Source organism: Scyliorhinus torazame, chromosome 13 (assembly GCF_047496885.1).
Source record: "Scyliorhinus torazame isolate Kashiwa2021f chromosome 13, sScyTor2.1, whole genome shotgun sequence".
Lineage (NCBI taxonomy): Eukaryota > Metazoa > Chordata > Chondrichthyes > Carcharhiniformes > Scyliorhinidae > Scyliorhinus > Scyliorhinus torazame.
In genome coordinates this window covers 116,906,141-116,920,535 of record NC_092719.1, presented here as the reverse complement: position 1 = coordinate 116,920,535, position 14,395 = coordinate 116,906,141, and the positions used below count along the sequence as shown (strand labels likewise).

Sequence of the window (14,395 nt, the reverse complement as noted above, 5' to 3'; positions counted from 1 at the left end):
CCCCTCCCCCCTCCCTCCCCCCTCCCTCCCCCTCCCTCCCCCCGTCCCTCCCTCCCCCTCCCTCCCTCTCCCCTCCCTCCCCTCCCTCCCTCCCCTCCCTCCCCCCTCCCTCCCTCCCCTCCCTCCCCCCCCTCCCTCCCCTCCCTCCCTCCTCACCCCCTCTCGTCCTACCCCCTCCCTCCCCTCCCTCCCTCCTCCCCCCCTCCCACCCTCCTCCCCCCTCCCTCCTCCCCCCCTCCCTCCTCCCCCCCCTCCCTCCCTCCTCCCCCTCCCTCCCTCCCTCCTCCCGCCTCCCTCCCTCCCCCCTCCCTCCCTCCTCCCCCCTTCCCTCCCTCCTCCCCCTCCCCTCCTCCCCCCCTCCCTCCCTCCCTCCTCCCCCCTCCCGCCCCTCCCTTCCCCCCTCCCCTCCCCACCTCCCCCTCCCCCCTCCCCTCCCCACCTCCCCTCCCCCCTCCCTCCCCTCCCCCCTCCCCCCCTCCCTCCCCCTCCCCCTCTCCCTCCCCCTCCCTCCCCCCCTCCCCTCCCCTCCCCCTCCCCCCCCCCTCCCTCCCCCTCCCCCCCTCCCTCCCCCTCTCCCCTCTCCCTCCCCCTCCCCCTCCCTCCCCTCCCCTCCCCCCCTCCCTCCCCTCCCCCTCCCTCTCCCTCCCCTCCCTCCCCCCTCCCTCCTCCCTCTCCCCCCCCCCCCTCCCCCCTCCCCCCTCCCCCCCTCCCTCTCCCTCCCTCTCCCCTCCCCCCCACTCCCTCCCCCCCTCCCCTCCCCCCCCTCCCTCCCCTCCCTCCCCCCCCTCCCCCCCCTCCCTCCCCTCCCTCCCCCCCCTCCCTCCCCCCCTCCCTCCCCCCCTCCCTCCCCTCCCCCCCCTCCCCCCCTCCCTCCCCTCCCCCCCTCCCCCTCCCCTCCCCCTCCCCCCCCTCACTCCCCCTCCCCCCCTCCACCCCTCCCTCCCCTCCCCCCCTCCCTCCCCTCCCCCTCCCCCCCTCCCTCCCCCTCCCCCCTCCTCCCCCTCCCCCTCCCCTCCCCCTCCCTCCCCTCCCCCCTCCCTCCCCTCCCCTCCCCCCTCCCTCCCCTCCCCCTCCCTCCTCCCCTCCCCCTCCCTCCCCTCCCTCCCCTCCCCCTCCCTCCCCCTCCCCCTCCCCTCCCCCCACCCCCTCCCTCCTCCCCCCCCTCCCTCCCTCCTCCCCCCCCCTCCCTCCCTCCTCCCCCCTCCTCCCTCCTCCCCCCTCCCTCCCTCCTCCCCCCCTCCCTCCCTCCTCCCCCCCTCCCCCTCCCTCCCTCCCCTCCCCCCTCCCCCTCCCCTCCCCCTCCCTCCCTCCCCTCCCCCCTCCCCCTCCCCCTCCCTCCCTCCCCTCCCCCCTCCCCTCCCCTCCCCCCCTCCCCTCCCCCCCTCCCCTCCCCCCCTCCTCCTCCCCCCCTCCTCCTCCCCCCTCCTCCTCCCCCTCCTCCTCCCCCCTCCTCCTCCCCCCTCCTCTCCCTCTCCTCCCCCTCCCCTCGTCCTCCCCCTCCTCCTCCCCCCTCCCCCCTCACCCCCCTCCCTCCCCCCTCCCCCTCCCCCTCCCCTCCCCCCTCCCCCCTCCCCCCTCCCCCCTCTCCCCTCCCCACTCCTCCCCCCTCTCCCCTCCCCACTCCTCCCCCCTCCCTCCTCCCCCCTCCTCCTCCTCCCCCCCCTCCTCCTCCTCCCCTCCTCCTCCTCCCCCTCCCCTCCTCCCTCTCCCCTCCTCCCCCCCTCCTCCTCCTCCCCTCCTCCTCCTCCTCCCCTCCCCTCCCTCCCCCCTCCCTCTCCCCCCTCCTCTCCACCTCCCCTCCCTCCCCCCTCCTCCCTCCCTCCCCTCCCTCCCCCCCTCCCTCTCCCCCCTCCCTCTCCCCCCTCCCCTCCCTCCCCCCTCCTCCCTCCCTCCTCCCTTCCTCCCCCCTTCCTCCCCCTTCCTCCCCCTCCCTCTCCCCCTCCCTCTCCCCGCCTTCCCCTCCCTCCCCCCTCCTCCCTCCCTCCTCCCTTCCTCCCCCTTCCTCCCCCTTCCTCCCCCCTTCCTCCCCCCTTCCTCCTCCCCCCCACTCCCCCCCTCCTCCCTCCCCCTCCCTCTCTCCCCCCCCCTCCCTCTCCCCCCCCCTCCCTCTCCCTCCCCCTCCCTCCCCCTCCCCCCTCCCTCCCCCTCCCCCCTCCCCCCCTCCCTCCCCCTCCCCCCTCCCTCCACCCCTCCCCCTCCCCCCCTCCCTCCCCCCTCCCCCTCCCCCCCTCCCGCCCCCCTCCCCCTCTCCCTCTCCCTCCCCCCTCCCCCCCTCCCCCCTCCCCCCCTCCCTCCCCCTCCCCCTCCCTCTCCCTCTCCCTCTCCCTCCCCCCTCCCTCTCCCTCTCCCTCCCCCTCCCTCCCTCTCCTCCCCCCTCCCTCCCCCCTCCCCCCCTCCCCCCTCCCCCCCCTCCCCCCCTCCCTCCTCTCCCCTCCCCCCCCTCCCCCCCTCCCTCTCCCCTCCCCCCTCCCCCCTCCCCCCCCCCTCCCCCCTCCCCCCCCCTCCCCCCTCCCCCCCCTCCCTCTCCCCTCCCCCCCCTCCCCCCCCTCCCTCCCCCCCTCCCTCCCCCCCTCCCCCTCCCTCCCCCCCTCCCTCCCCTCCCCCCCTCCCCCCCTCCCCCTCCCCTCCCCCTCCCCCCCCTCCCTCCCCCTCCCACCCCTCCCCCCCCCTCCCCCTCCCCCCTCCCTCCCCCTCCCCCCTCCCTCCCCCTCCCACCCCTCCCCCCCCCTCCCCCTCCCCCCCTCCCTCCCTCCCCTCCCCCCCTCCCTCCCCCTCCCCCCTCCCTCCCCTCCCCTCCCCCACCCCCTCCCTCCCTCCCCCTCCCTCCTCCCCCCCTCCCTCCCTCCCCCCTCCCTCCCTCCCTCCTCCCCCCCCTCCCTCCCTCCCTCCCTCCCCCCCCTCCCCTCCCCCCTCCCCCCCCCTCCCCTCCCTCCTCCCCCTCCCCCCCCTCCCCTCCCCTCCCCTCCCCCCCCCCTCCCCTCCCTCCCCTCCTCCCCCCCTCCCCTCCCTCCCCCCCCCCTCCCCTCCCTCCCCCCCCCCTCCCCTCCCCTCCCCTCCTCCCCCCCTCCCCTCCCTCCCCCCCTCCCCTCCTCCCCTCCCCCCCCCTCCCCTCCCCCCTCCCCCCCTCCCCTCCCCTCCCCCCTCCCCCTCCCTCCCCTCCCCTCCCTCCCCCCTCCCCTCCCCTCCCCCCTCCCCTCCCCTCCCTCCCCTCCCCTCCCCTCCCTCCCCTCCCCCCCTCCCTCCCCCTCCCCCCCTCCCTCCCCCTCCCCCCCTCCCCCCTCCCCCCCTCCCCCCTCCCCTCCCCCCTCCCCCCTCCCCTCCCCCCTCCCCTCCCCCCCTCTCCCCTCCCCCCTCCCCACTCCTCCCCACTCCTCCCCCCCTCCCCCCTCCCCTCCCTCCTCCCCCCCTCCCCTCCCTCCTCCCCCTCCCCTCCCTCCTCCCCCTCCCTCCCTCCTCCCCCCCTTCCCTCCCTCCTCCCCCTCCCCTCCTCCCCCCCTCCCTCCCCTCCTCCCCCCCTCCCCCCCTCCCCCTCCCCCCTCCTGCCCCTCCCCCTCCCCTCCCCACCTCCCCCTCCCCCCCCTCCCCCTCCCCTCCCTCTCCCTCCCCCTCCCCCCCTCCTCCCCCTCCCCCCCTCCCTCCCCCTCCCCCTCCCCCCTCCCTCCCCCTCCCCCCCTCCCTCCCCCTCCCCCTCCCTCCCCCTCCCCCTCCCTCTCCCCCCTCTCCCTCTCCCTCCCCCCCTCCCTCCCCTCCCTCCCCCCTCCCTCCCCCCCATCCCCCCCTCCCTCTCCCCTCCCTCCCTCCCCCCCTCCCCCCCTCCCCCTCCCCCTCCCTCCCCTCCCCCCTCCCTCCCCCTCCCCCCTCCTCCCTCCTCCCCCTCCCTCCTCCCCCCACCTCCCCCTCCCTCCTCCCCCCTCCCTCCTCCCCCTCCCTCCCTCCTCCCCCCTCCCTCCCTCCTCCCCCCTCCCCCTCCTCCCCTCCTCTCCCCCCCTCCCCCTCCCTCCCTCCCCTCCCCCCTCCCCTCCCCCCTCCCTCCCTCCCCTCCCCCCTCCCCCTCCCTCCCTCCCCTCCCCTCCCCCCTCCCCCTCCCTCCCTCCCCTCCCCCTCCCCTCCTCTCCCCCCCCTCCCCCCTCCCCTCCCCCCTCCCCTCCCCCCCTCCCCTCCCCCCTCCCCTCCCTCCTCCTCCCCCTCCTCCTCCCCCTCCCCCTCCCCCTCCTCCCCCCTCCTCTCCCTCTCCTCCCCCCCCTCCTCCCCCTCCCCCCCTCCTCCCCCTCCCCCCCTCCCTCCCCCCCCTCCCCCCCTCACCCCCCCCCCTCCCCCCCTCACCCCCCTCCCTCCCCCCCTCACCCCCCCTCCCCTCCCCCCTCCCCCCTCCTCCCCTCCCCCTCCCCCCCTCCCCCTCTCCCCTCCCCCTCCCCCCTCCCCCCTCTCCCTCCCCCTCCCCTCCCCACTCCTCCCCCCTCCCTCCTCCCCCTCCCTCCTCCCCCCTCCTCCTCCCCCTCCTCCTCCCCCCTCCTCCCCCCCTCTCCTCCCCCCCGACTCCTCCCCTCCTCCTCCCCCTCCCCCCCTCACCCCCCTCCCTCCCCCCCTCCCCCCCTCACCCCCCTCCCTCCCCCCCTCCCCCCTCACCCCCCTCCCTCCCCCCTCACTCCCCCCTCCCCCTCCCCCCTCCCCCTCCCCCCCTCCCCCCTCCCCCCTCTCCCCTCCCCCTGCCCCTCCCCCTCCCCCTCCCCCCTCCCCCTGCCCCCTCCCCCCTCCCCCTCCCCCCCCACTCCTCCCCCCCTCCCTCCTCCCCCCTCCCTCCTCCCCCCTCCTCCTCCTCCCCCCCTCCTCCTCCTCCCCCCCCTCCTCCTCCTCCCCTCCTCCTCCTCCCCTCCCTCCCCCTCCCCTCCTCCTCCTCCTCCCCTCCTCCCCTCCTCCCCCTCCCCTCCTCTCCCCCTCCTCCTCCCCCTCCCCTCCTCCCCCCCTCCTCCTCCCCCCCTCCTCCTCCTCCCCTCCTCCTCCTCCCCCCCTCCCCCCCTCCCTCCCCCCCTCCCTCCCCCCTCCCCCCCTCCCTCTCCCCCCCCCTCCCCCTCCCTCTCCCCCTCCCCTCCCTCCCCCTCCCCCCTCCCCCCCCTCCCTCTCCCCCCCCTCCCCTCCCCCTCCCCCCCTCCCTCCCCCTTCCCTCCCTCCTCCCCTTCCTCCTCCCCTCCCCCCTCCCTCCCCCCCACCCTCCCCCCCTCCCTCCCCCTCCTCCCTCCCTCCCCTCCCTCCCCCTCCCTCCCCCCTCCCCTCCCCCCTCCCTCCCTCCCCCCTCCCCCCCTCCCCCCCCCTCCTCCCCCCCTCCCCCCCCCCCCTCCCCTCCCCCCCCTCCCCCCCTCCCCTCCCCCCCCCCTCCCCCCCCTCCCCCCCCCTCCCCCCACCCTCCCCCTCCCCCCCCCCTTCCCCCCCCCCCTCCCCTCCCCCCCCCTCCCCCCCCCCCTCCCCTCCCCCCCCTTCCCCCCCCTCCCCTCCCCCCCCTCCCCTCCCCCCCCTTCCCCCCCCCTCCCCTCCCCCCCCCTCCCCCCCTCCTCCCCCCCCCCTCCCCCTCCCCCTCCTCTCCCCCCCCCTCCCCCTCCCCCCTCCTCTCCCCCCCCCCTCCCCCCTCCTCTCCCCCCTCCCCCTCCCCCCTCCCCCCCCTCCCCCCCTCCCCTCCCCCCCCCCTCCCCCCCTCCCCCTCCCCCCCCCCTCCCCCCTCCCCTCCCCCCCCCTCCCCTCCCCCCTCCCCTCCCCCCCCCCTCCCCCCTCCCCTCCCCCCCCCCCCCCTCCCCTCCCCCCCTCCCCACTCCTCCCCCCTCCCTCCTCCCCACTCCTCCCCTCCCCCCCTCCCCACTCCTCCCCCCTCCCTCCTCCCCACTCCTCCCCCCCTCCCCCCCTCCCTCCTCCCCCCCTCCCCCCCCTCCCTCCCCCCCCCCTCCCCCCCTCCCCCCTCCCCCCCTCCTCCCCCCTCCCCCCTCCCCCCCTCCCCTCCCCCCCCTCCCCCCCTCCCCCCCCTCCCCCCCTCCTCTCCCCCCTCCTCTCCCCCCTCCCCTCCCTCCCCCCCTCCCTCCCCCCCTCCCCCCCCTCCCCCCCTCCCCTCCCCCCCTCCCCCCCTCCCCTCCCCCCCTCCCCTCCCCTCCCCCGCCCCTCCCCCCCTCCCCCCCTCCCCCCCTCTCCCCTCCCCCCCCTCCCCCCTCCCCACTCCTCCCCCCCTCCCCCCTCCCTCCTCCCCCCCTCCCCTCCCTCCTCCCCCCCTCCCCTCCCTCCTCCCCCCCTCCCCTCCCTCCTCCCCCCCTCCCCTCCCTCCTCCCCCCCTCCCCTCCCTCCTCCCCCCCTCCCCTCCCTCCTCCCCCTCCCCTCCCTCCTCCCCCCCTCCTCCCCCCCTCCCCTCCCTCCTCCCCCCCTCCCCTCCCTCCTCCCCCCCCTCCCCTCCCTCCTCCCCCCCTCCCCTCCCTCCTCCCCCCTCCCTCCTCCCCCCTCCCTCCTCCCCCCCTCCCCTCCCTCCTCCCCCCTCCCCCCTCCCCTCCCTCCTCTCCCTCCTCCTCCCTCCCCTCCCTCCCTCCCCTCCCTCCCCTCCCTCCTCCCCTCCCTCCTCCCCCCTCCCCCCTCCCTCACTTCCCCCTCCCTCTCTTCCCCCGTCCCACCCTTCCCCCTCCCTCTCTACCCGCCCTCCCTCTCTACCCCGTCCCTTCCCCCTCCCTCTCTGCTCTCTCTTCCCTCTACCTCCACGCCCTCCCTTTCCTCTTTCTCCCCGCTCCCCCTCCCTCTCTCTTCCCCCTCCCTCCCTACTCTCTTCCCCCTCCCTGGGTTGTGTACCAAATTGTAATTAAAACAGAGGGTGGGAATTGTACCAGAATCCTGGTGCTTGAATAAGGCCTGAAAAAGAATGCAGACACAGCGGGGTTGATGGCATCTTGAGAGTTTCTGTTTCACTGACGCTGCAGCAGTTTTGCAAGCAAAGCTTCACATACGGTACATTAACTGACATTGAGGGAGATTGCACATCTTAATAGAGTTTTAATGAGTGTTTGATTTTGTTAGCAAATTAGTTTCAACAAATTATACAATTACCTACTCACCTGGAATCAAGCCCTTGGGCGCCTTGAGTGAAAAGAAATGTGAAATAGGAATTTGCCCTGTTGTGATCTGCTGCATTAACCCATACACTGCTGTTCTCTCTAGGCCTTATAAGATTATTTCTGCTCAGCTCACGCACTAAGATATTAAAACAGTACTGAATCTACTCAAACACCGGACGTGCCTTAAATACAGGGATATTAACCGGATATTATTGATCCCAGTCCATTGTTCCTCGATACCGATTACCCAGTCAGCACTCCCTGGCTTATCTTGTCTAATTTTACTCTTTGATCCTTGCTGTTACCCTGTGCCTTGCGACCTGGCCTCAGTGGACTGTTCAATTGATTTGCGTTTGATTATGTGTGTCTGTTTACAATTCTTGCTCACTGTGATTGATTGGGTAAGCCTGGATATGGAGTCAGGGAAAAGTAAACCAATTGTTGAAAGAGCTGGAAGCGAGAGGGGAAGCATGGAGCAGACATTTTAAAGCTCTGCAGGTGCTTAAGTGTTTAAAAATCTATGCCTGTTAAACTTGTAGTAACTTGTGTCATCTCTGCATAACTCTAATTGTATAACACCCGTTATTGCAAGAGGAAGTGGATTTTAACTGAGAATGGGTTTCAGGAGGTTGCGGTGAACGTAAAATTGGCTTGATGTCATCACTTTGAGGCTGGGGCTGTTGTAACTCCTGAGCTTCACTTATAACCTGCCCGCCCACTCTCTTAATGGAGCAGGCATGGTAGAGGTGGCTGTACCCTGCAGGTCAGAATTGTAGACCCGGAGGCTGCCCGCTCATTTTCAGCATGAAAATCGAGGCTGACGTATGTCACTGAGGGCGATGCACTGTCAGAGGTGCTGGCTTTCAGATGAGATACTAAACCCAGACCCTCGTCTGCCCGATCGGATGCAACGGATCCCATGGCACTATTTTGAAGAAGAGCAGGCAAGTTCTCTCCTTTGACAAGGTGCCGCATAGGAGACTGTTAAATAAGTTAAGAGTCCATGGTGTTAAGGGTAAGATCCTGGCATGGTTAGAGGATTGGCTGACTGGCGAAAGGCAGAGGGTGGGGATAAAGGGGCCTTTTTCAGGATGGCAGCCGATGACTAGTGGTGTGCTTCAGGGGTCTGTGCTGGGACCACAACTTTTCACAATATACATTAATGATCTGGAAGAAGGTACTGAAGGCACTGTTGCTAAGTTTGCAGATGATACAAAGATCTGTAGAGGGACAGGTACTACTGAGGAAGCAAGGGGGCTGCTGAAGAATTTGGACAAGCTAGGAGAGCGGGCAATTAAGTGGCAAATGAAATACAATGTGGAAAAGTGTGTGGTTGTGCACTTTGGAAAGAAGAATTTAGGCATAGACTATTTCTAAATGGAGAAATGCTTGGGAAATCAGAAGCACAAAGGGACTTGGGAGTCCTTGGTCACGATTCTCTTAAGGTTAACGTGCAGGTTCAGTCGGCAGTTAAGAAGGCAAATGCAATGTTAGCATTCATGTCAAGACTAGAATGCAAGACCAGAGAGGTACTTCTGAGGCTATATAAGGCTCTGGTCAGACCCCATTTGGAGTATTATGAGCAGTTTTGGGCCCCATATCTAAGGAAGGATGTGCTGGCCTTGGAAAGGGTCCAGAGGAGGTTCACAAGAATGATCCCTGGAATGAAGAGCTTGTCGCATGAGGAACAGTTGAGGACTCTGGGTCTATACTCGTTGGAGTTTAGAAAGATGAGGGGATCTTATTTTGGGAGAAGGCAAGAGAATGGGGATGAGAAAAATATCAGCCATGATTGAATGGTCGAGTAGACTCGATGGGCCGAGTGGCCTAATTCTGCTCCATGTCTTATGGTCCCAGCAAATATTTACACCCGTCAAACGACATCACCAAAAACAGTGTGGTTTGGCCATTATCACATTGTTGTTTGTGGGAGCTTAGTGCGCATAAGTTAACTGTCATGTTTCCTACATTGCCAAAGTGACTACACTTTAAAAAAAAAAGTACTTCATTAGTTGCAAAGTGTTTGGAGACGGATGGTGGCTGTTAAAGATGCGAGATAAATGCAGGCCCTTTTCTTTCTTTCTTTTGACAGTGGGTAGATCAGAGTGGCAGATGCCCAGATTTTTCTTCTGTGGCCCTGGTACCTCAATCTTCTCCCTGCGAGCACGGTGCTCAAGGTCTTGCGCTAATATAATTTTTTTCCTTTACAAACTAGGTGAGGACCCTCTAGTGGACGACCATAACGAACACGATATCAACTCGGTAGCCGGTGTCCTGAAGCTGTACTTCCGAGGCCTGGAAAACCCACTCTTCCCCAAGGAGAGATTCCTGGATTTAATCTGCTCCATTAGTAAGTACGGGCCATCGAGGCTTTTCTTTGTGACACTCCCTATGTAGCTTCATGACACTCGGCAATGATGGTGCTGCAACATATGGAAAGGTGGCTTGGCCACCAGTAGAGGCTGTAAACTCTGCTCCTGCACGAGCCAGCAAGCGCAGTGATGCACTTTGAGACTACAATAGTGAACAAGGGATTTACTAACAGGTCATGTCGAGAAGCAGCATTTTGCAGCCAATTCTAGAATACGTCTGCCCCAGGAGAACTCCTCCACCTGGGGTCATTCCCCCACTCTGCTATGTTGCCCTCAAAAGGCCAATCACCCCGAGGGAGGTTCATTATCCTAACAGGTTCAGTACCATTTATCCTGATGATCCTGAGAGAGAGAGAGAGCAGGCAGGTTTAAAACATTTGGCAAAAAAACAGAAGGGAAATTAGTTTTATTTTTGCGAGGCGAGTTGTTGCGATCTGGAAGGTGCTGCCTGAAAGGGGTGGCAGAAACAGACTCAATAGCAACTTTCAAAAGCAACTTAATAAATTCCTGCAGAGGGAAAGAGGGGGTGAAATGGAACTTATTAGCTCCTTTGATTAGTCAGGAAAAGCATGATGGGCCAAATGACATTTTGCACTGCAAGGCCGATCAGCATCTGGGAGGGAAAGACTGGGGAAGGTTTCAGCAAAGTTTCCTCATCAGAACAAGCGGAAGAGCTTCTTTCTCCTCCGTCAATATTGAATGTAGAACTCTCCTACCACAGGAAGTGGTCCGGTGTAGCTGTATTTAATGGGAAGCTAAATAAGCATTTGAGGGAGAAAGAAATCGAGATTTTGCGATGGTAGATTTCGATCAGGATGGGAGGATGTTCAAGCATAAAGAACAGCATGGACTGGTTGGTCTATATATCATGTGTAATCACTAAACATTATCTGGTCTTTATCATGTTACTGATTGCTGTATCTTGCTGTGTGCATATTGGCTGCCACATTTCCTGCATTACAACAGTGACTACACCACAAAAAGTACGTAATTGGCTGTGATGCCTAGGTTAACGCTCTGGGGTCAGGGGTTCAAATCCCACCATGGCAGCTGGTAGAATTGAAATTCAATGTATAAATCTGGAATTGAAAGCTAGTTACCATGACAACGATCATCGATTGTCGAAAAAATCTAACAGGTTCACCAATGTCCTTGAGGGAAATCTGCCGTCCTTACCCGGTCTGGCCTACATGTGACTCCAGACCCAAGGCAATGTGGTTGACTCTAAATGCCCTCTGAAATGGGCCTAGCAAGCCACTTTGTCATACTAAACCACTAAGGAAAAGTCAAAAATTGATCGAGGCGCTGGAAATGACAATGGCACACCCAGCCCAGTCAACCCTGCAAAGCCCTCCTTAAAGGGGCTTTTCATAGTAACTTCATACTTGTGACAATAAAAGGTTATTGTTATTATTATCATTAACATCTGGGGTCTTGTGTTAAAATTGGAAGAGCTGTCCCACAGACTAGTTGCGGGATCATACCTTACCGTCGCAGACACAGTCATCACCATCCCTGGCTATATCTTGACCCACCAGCAGGATGACCCACCAGAGATGGCTGCACAGTGGTATACAGTTGGGAGGAAGTCCTCAACATGAAGTCTCATGGCATCAGCTCAAACATGAGCAAGGAAGCATCCTGCTAATTACAACACACCGGCCCTCCCCTCCACCCCATCAGCTGATGAATCCGTACTTATCCATGTTGAACACCACTTGGAGGAAGCATTGAGACTGTCAAGGGCACATAATGTACTCTGGTGGGGAACTTCAATGTCCATCACCAAGAGTTGCTCAGTGGCTCAGTTGTACGCTACTGATTGAGCTGTCCTGGTTCTGATTGAAATAGCTGCTAGTATGGGCCTGCAGCAGATGGTGAGGGAAGCAACAAGAGGGAATAGCTTACTTGATCTCATCCTCACCAAATACCTGTCGTAGACATATCTGTCCATGACAGTTTTAGAGGAGTTACCGCCACACAGCCCATGTAAAGATGAAGCTCCATCTTCACATTGAGGACACCCTCCATTGTGTTGTGTGGCATTGTCATCGTACTAAATGGGGTAGATTCAGAGGAAATCTAGCAACTCAAGACTGGGCATCCATGGGGAGCTGTGGGCCATCAGCAGCAGCAGAATTATATTCAACCACAATCTGCAACCTCATGGCCTGGCGTATCCCCCACTCGACCATTCGTGCCTAGCCAGGGGATCAACTCTGGGTCAATAAAAAGTGCAGGAGAGCTGGAGGAGCAACACCCAGGCATACCTAAAATGAAGTGTCAACCTGGTGAAGCTAACACAAAGAAAATCAGGACAAATCCAAGTCGTGGAAGCAGCATGCGATAATCAAAAGAACCAATGGATCAACTCAAAGCTCTGCAGTCCTGCCACATCCAGCCGTGAATGGTGCTGGGCAACGACACAGCTCACTGGAGGAGGAGGTTCCACAAATATTCCCATTCGCAATAACAGCGGAGCCCAGCACATCAGCGCAAAAGACAAAGCTGAAGCATTCTCAACAATCTTCAGTCAGAAACGCCGAGTGGAGGTCCCAAGCACCACAAATCTCAGTCTTGCCACAGATGCCAATTCGATTCACTCCACATGATATCAAGAAACAGCTGAAGTCGCCATGTCCAAGGTTGTGGGGGTGAGTGCGCTCCGCCCACTAGTGGCGGTCTTCGGGTTATCAGAACAGCCAGAACTCTTTATGCGGGAGAGGAGCAGATGCCCCAGCCTTTGCCTCCCTGATCACCCGCTAGAGACTCCTGCTCAGCTGAAGATCAGCAGCACCGCCCAAGGACACTGACTGGCTGTCCGGCTGAGCAGAATTCCTTAAATTGGTAAAAATAAAATTCACAATTCGAAGTATGGAAGAAGGTTTCCTCAACGCATGGAAGCAATTCCATTTCATTTAATTTCAATTCACCAGCTTGTTCAAAGGCTTGTTTGTGACCAAAAACCAATAAGTGGGGGTAGGAGAAAGAGGGATGGTGGGGGAAGACCGAAACAGATTATGGAACAGTGGGGGGGGGGGGGGTCCTGGTATGTTTCAATACCAGGAGGCAACATGTATATAATCAATACAGTATGGTTGTGATAACAGATCATTGGGGGCCCACGGTTAGGGGCCCCATATCTATATATATGTCACCTTTGTGTGCATACTTATTTACTTTTTTTTCTTATTCCCATTTTGTAGATTTCTCATTATTTTTGTGATGCTCCTTGCAATGTTGTTATAAATAAATGCAAACCAATAAAAATATATATTTAAAAAGAAACAGCTGACAAAACTGGATACTGCAAAGCCTATCACCCTGATAATAGTGTGCTCTGTCCACAAAAATCAGGGTACACCCGACCAGGCCAATTTCCAACTGATCAGTCTTCTCTCAACCATCAGTAAAGTGATGGAAGAGGTCATGAACAACGCTATCAAGCAGCACTTGAACAGCAATAACCTGCTCACTGACATCCAGTTTCGGTTCCTGGGCCGGCACGGTGGTTCACTGGTTAGCACTGCTGCCTCACGGTGCTGAGGATCCAGGTTTGATCCCAGCACTGGATGAATGTCCATGTGGAGTTTACACATTCTCTCCGTATCTACGTGGGTCTCACTCCCACAACCCAAGGTGTGCAGGTTAGGTGGATTGGTCACGCTAAATTGCCCCTTAATTGGAAAAACAAGAATTGGGTACCTCTAAAAAAAAAATTTTAATCAGTTTCAGTTCCATCACTTAGCTCTAACCTCATAGAAACATCAAAAATAGGAGCAGGAGAAGACCATTCGGCCCTTCGAGCCTGCTCCACCATTCATTATGATCATGGTTGATCATCCAACTCCGTAACCTGTTCCCCTTTTCCCCCAGATCCTTTGATCCCTTTAGCCCCAAGAGCTATATCTAAATTCTTTTTGAATTCCATAGGCTCACCACTCTCTGGGTGAGGAAATTTCTCCTAATTTCTGTCCTAAATGGTTTCCCTCATACGACACTCCTGCCTCCCAGGAATCAGTCTGGTAAACCTTTCCTGCACTCCTTTCATAGCAAGAACATCCTTCCTCAGTCAAGGACACCAAAACTGCACACAATATCCCAGGTGTGGTCTCACCAAGGCCATGTATAATTTCAGCAAGACATCCCTGCTCCTGTACTCAAATCCTGGCGATCAACATCCTAGGGGTTACCATTGATCAAAAACTGAACAGGACTAGCCATATTAATACTGTGGCTACCAGGGCAGCTCAAAGGCTAGGAATCTTAAGGCAAGTAACTCACCTCCTGACCCCCCCAAAGCTTGTCTGCCATCTACAAGATGTAAGTCAGGAGTGTAATGGAATACTCTCCACTTGCCTGGATGAGTGCAGCTCCAACAACACTCAAGAAGCTTGACACCATCCAGGACAAAGCAGCCCTCTTCCACAAACATTCAAACTCTCCACCACTGGCAAACAGTGGCAGCCATGTGTACCATCTACAAGATGCACTGCAGTAACTCACCAAGGTTCCTTAGACAGCACCTTCCAAACCCACAACCATTATCATCCAGAAGGACAGGAGCAGCAGATACCTGGGAGCCCTACCACCTGGAGGTTCCCCTCCAAGTCACTCACCACCCTGATTTGGAAATATATCGCTGTTCCTTCACTGTCACTGGGTCAAAATCCTGGAACTCCCTCCCTCACAGCACTGTGGGTGTACCCACACCTCGAGGACTGCAGTGGTTCAAGAAGGCAACTCACCACTACCTTCTGAAGGGCAACTAAGGATGGGCAATAAATGCTAACTTAACCAATGACCTCCACAGACTGAAAGAATTTTTTAAAAATCCTCTCACTATGAAGGCCGACATACCATTTGCCTTCTTCACCACCTGCTGCACCTGCACGCTTACCTTCAGCGACTGATGTACAAGGACACCCATGTCCCATTGCACACTCCCCT

General features: G+C 62.1%; 1 protein-coding gene across 3 annotated transcripts in view; it reads left to right on the top strand.

Annotated features, from left to right (window-relative positions):
* Positions 1-14,395, top strand: part of srgap3 (SLIT-ROBO Rho GTPase activating protein 3) — a 978,679-nt gene that overhangs the window by 913,720 nt on the left and 50,564 nt on the right. For all 3 annotated transcript variants that reach the window (XM_072472097.1, XM_072472095.1, XM_072472098.1), the window contains exon 15: positions 9,289-9,423. In XM_072472097.1, coding sequence (XP_072328198.1) covers positions 9,289-9,423 — 135 coding nt within the window. The remainder of the gene's footprint in view (positions 1-9,288; positions 9,424-14,395) is intronic.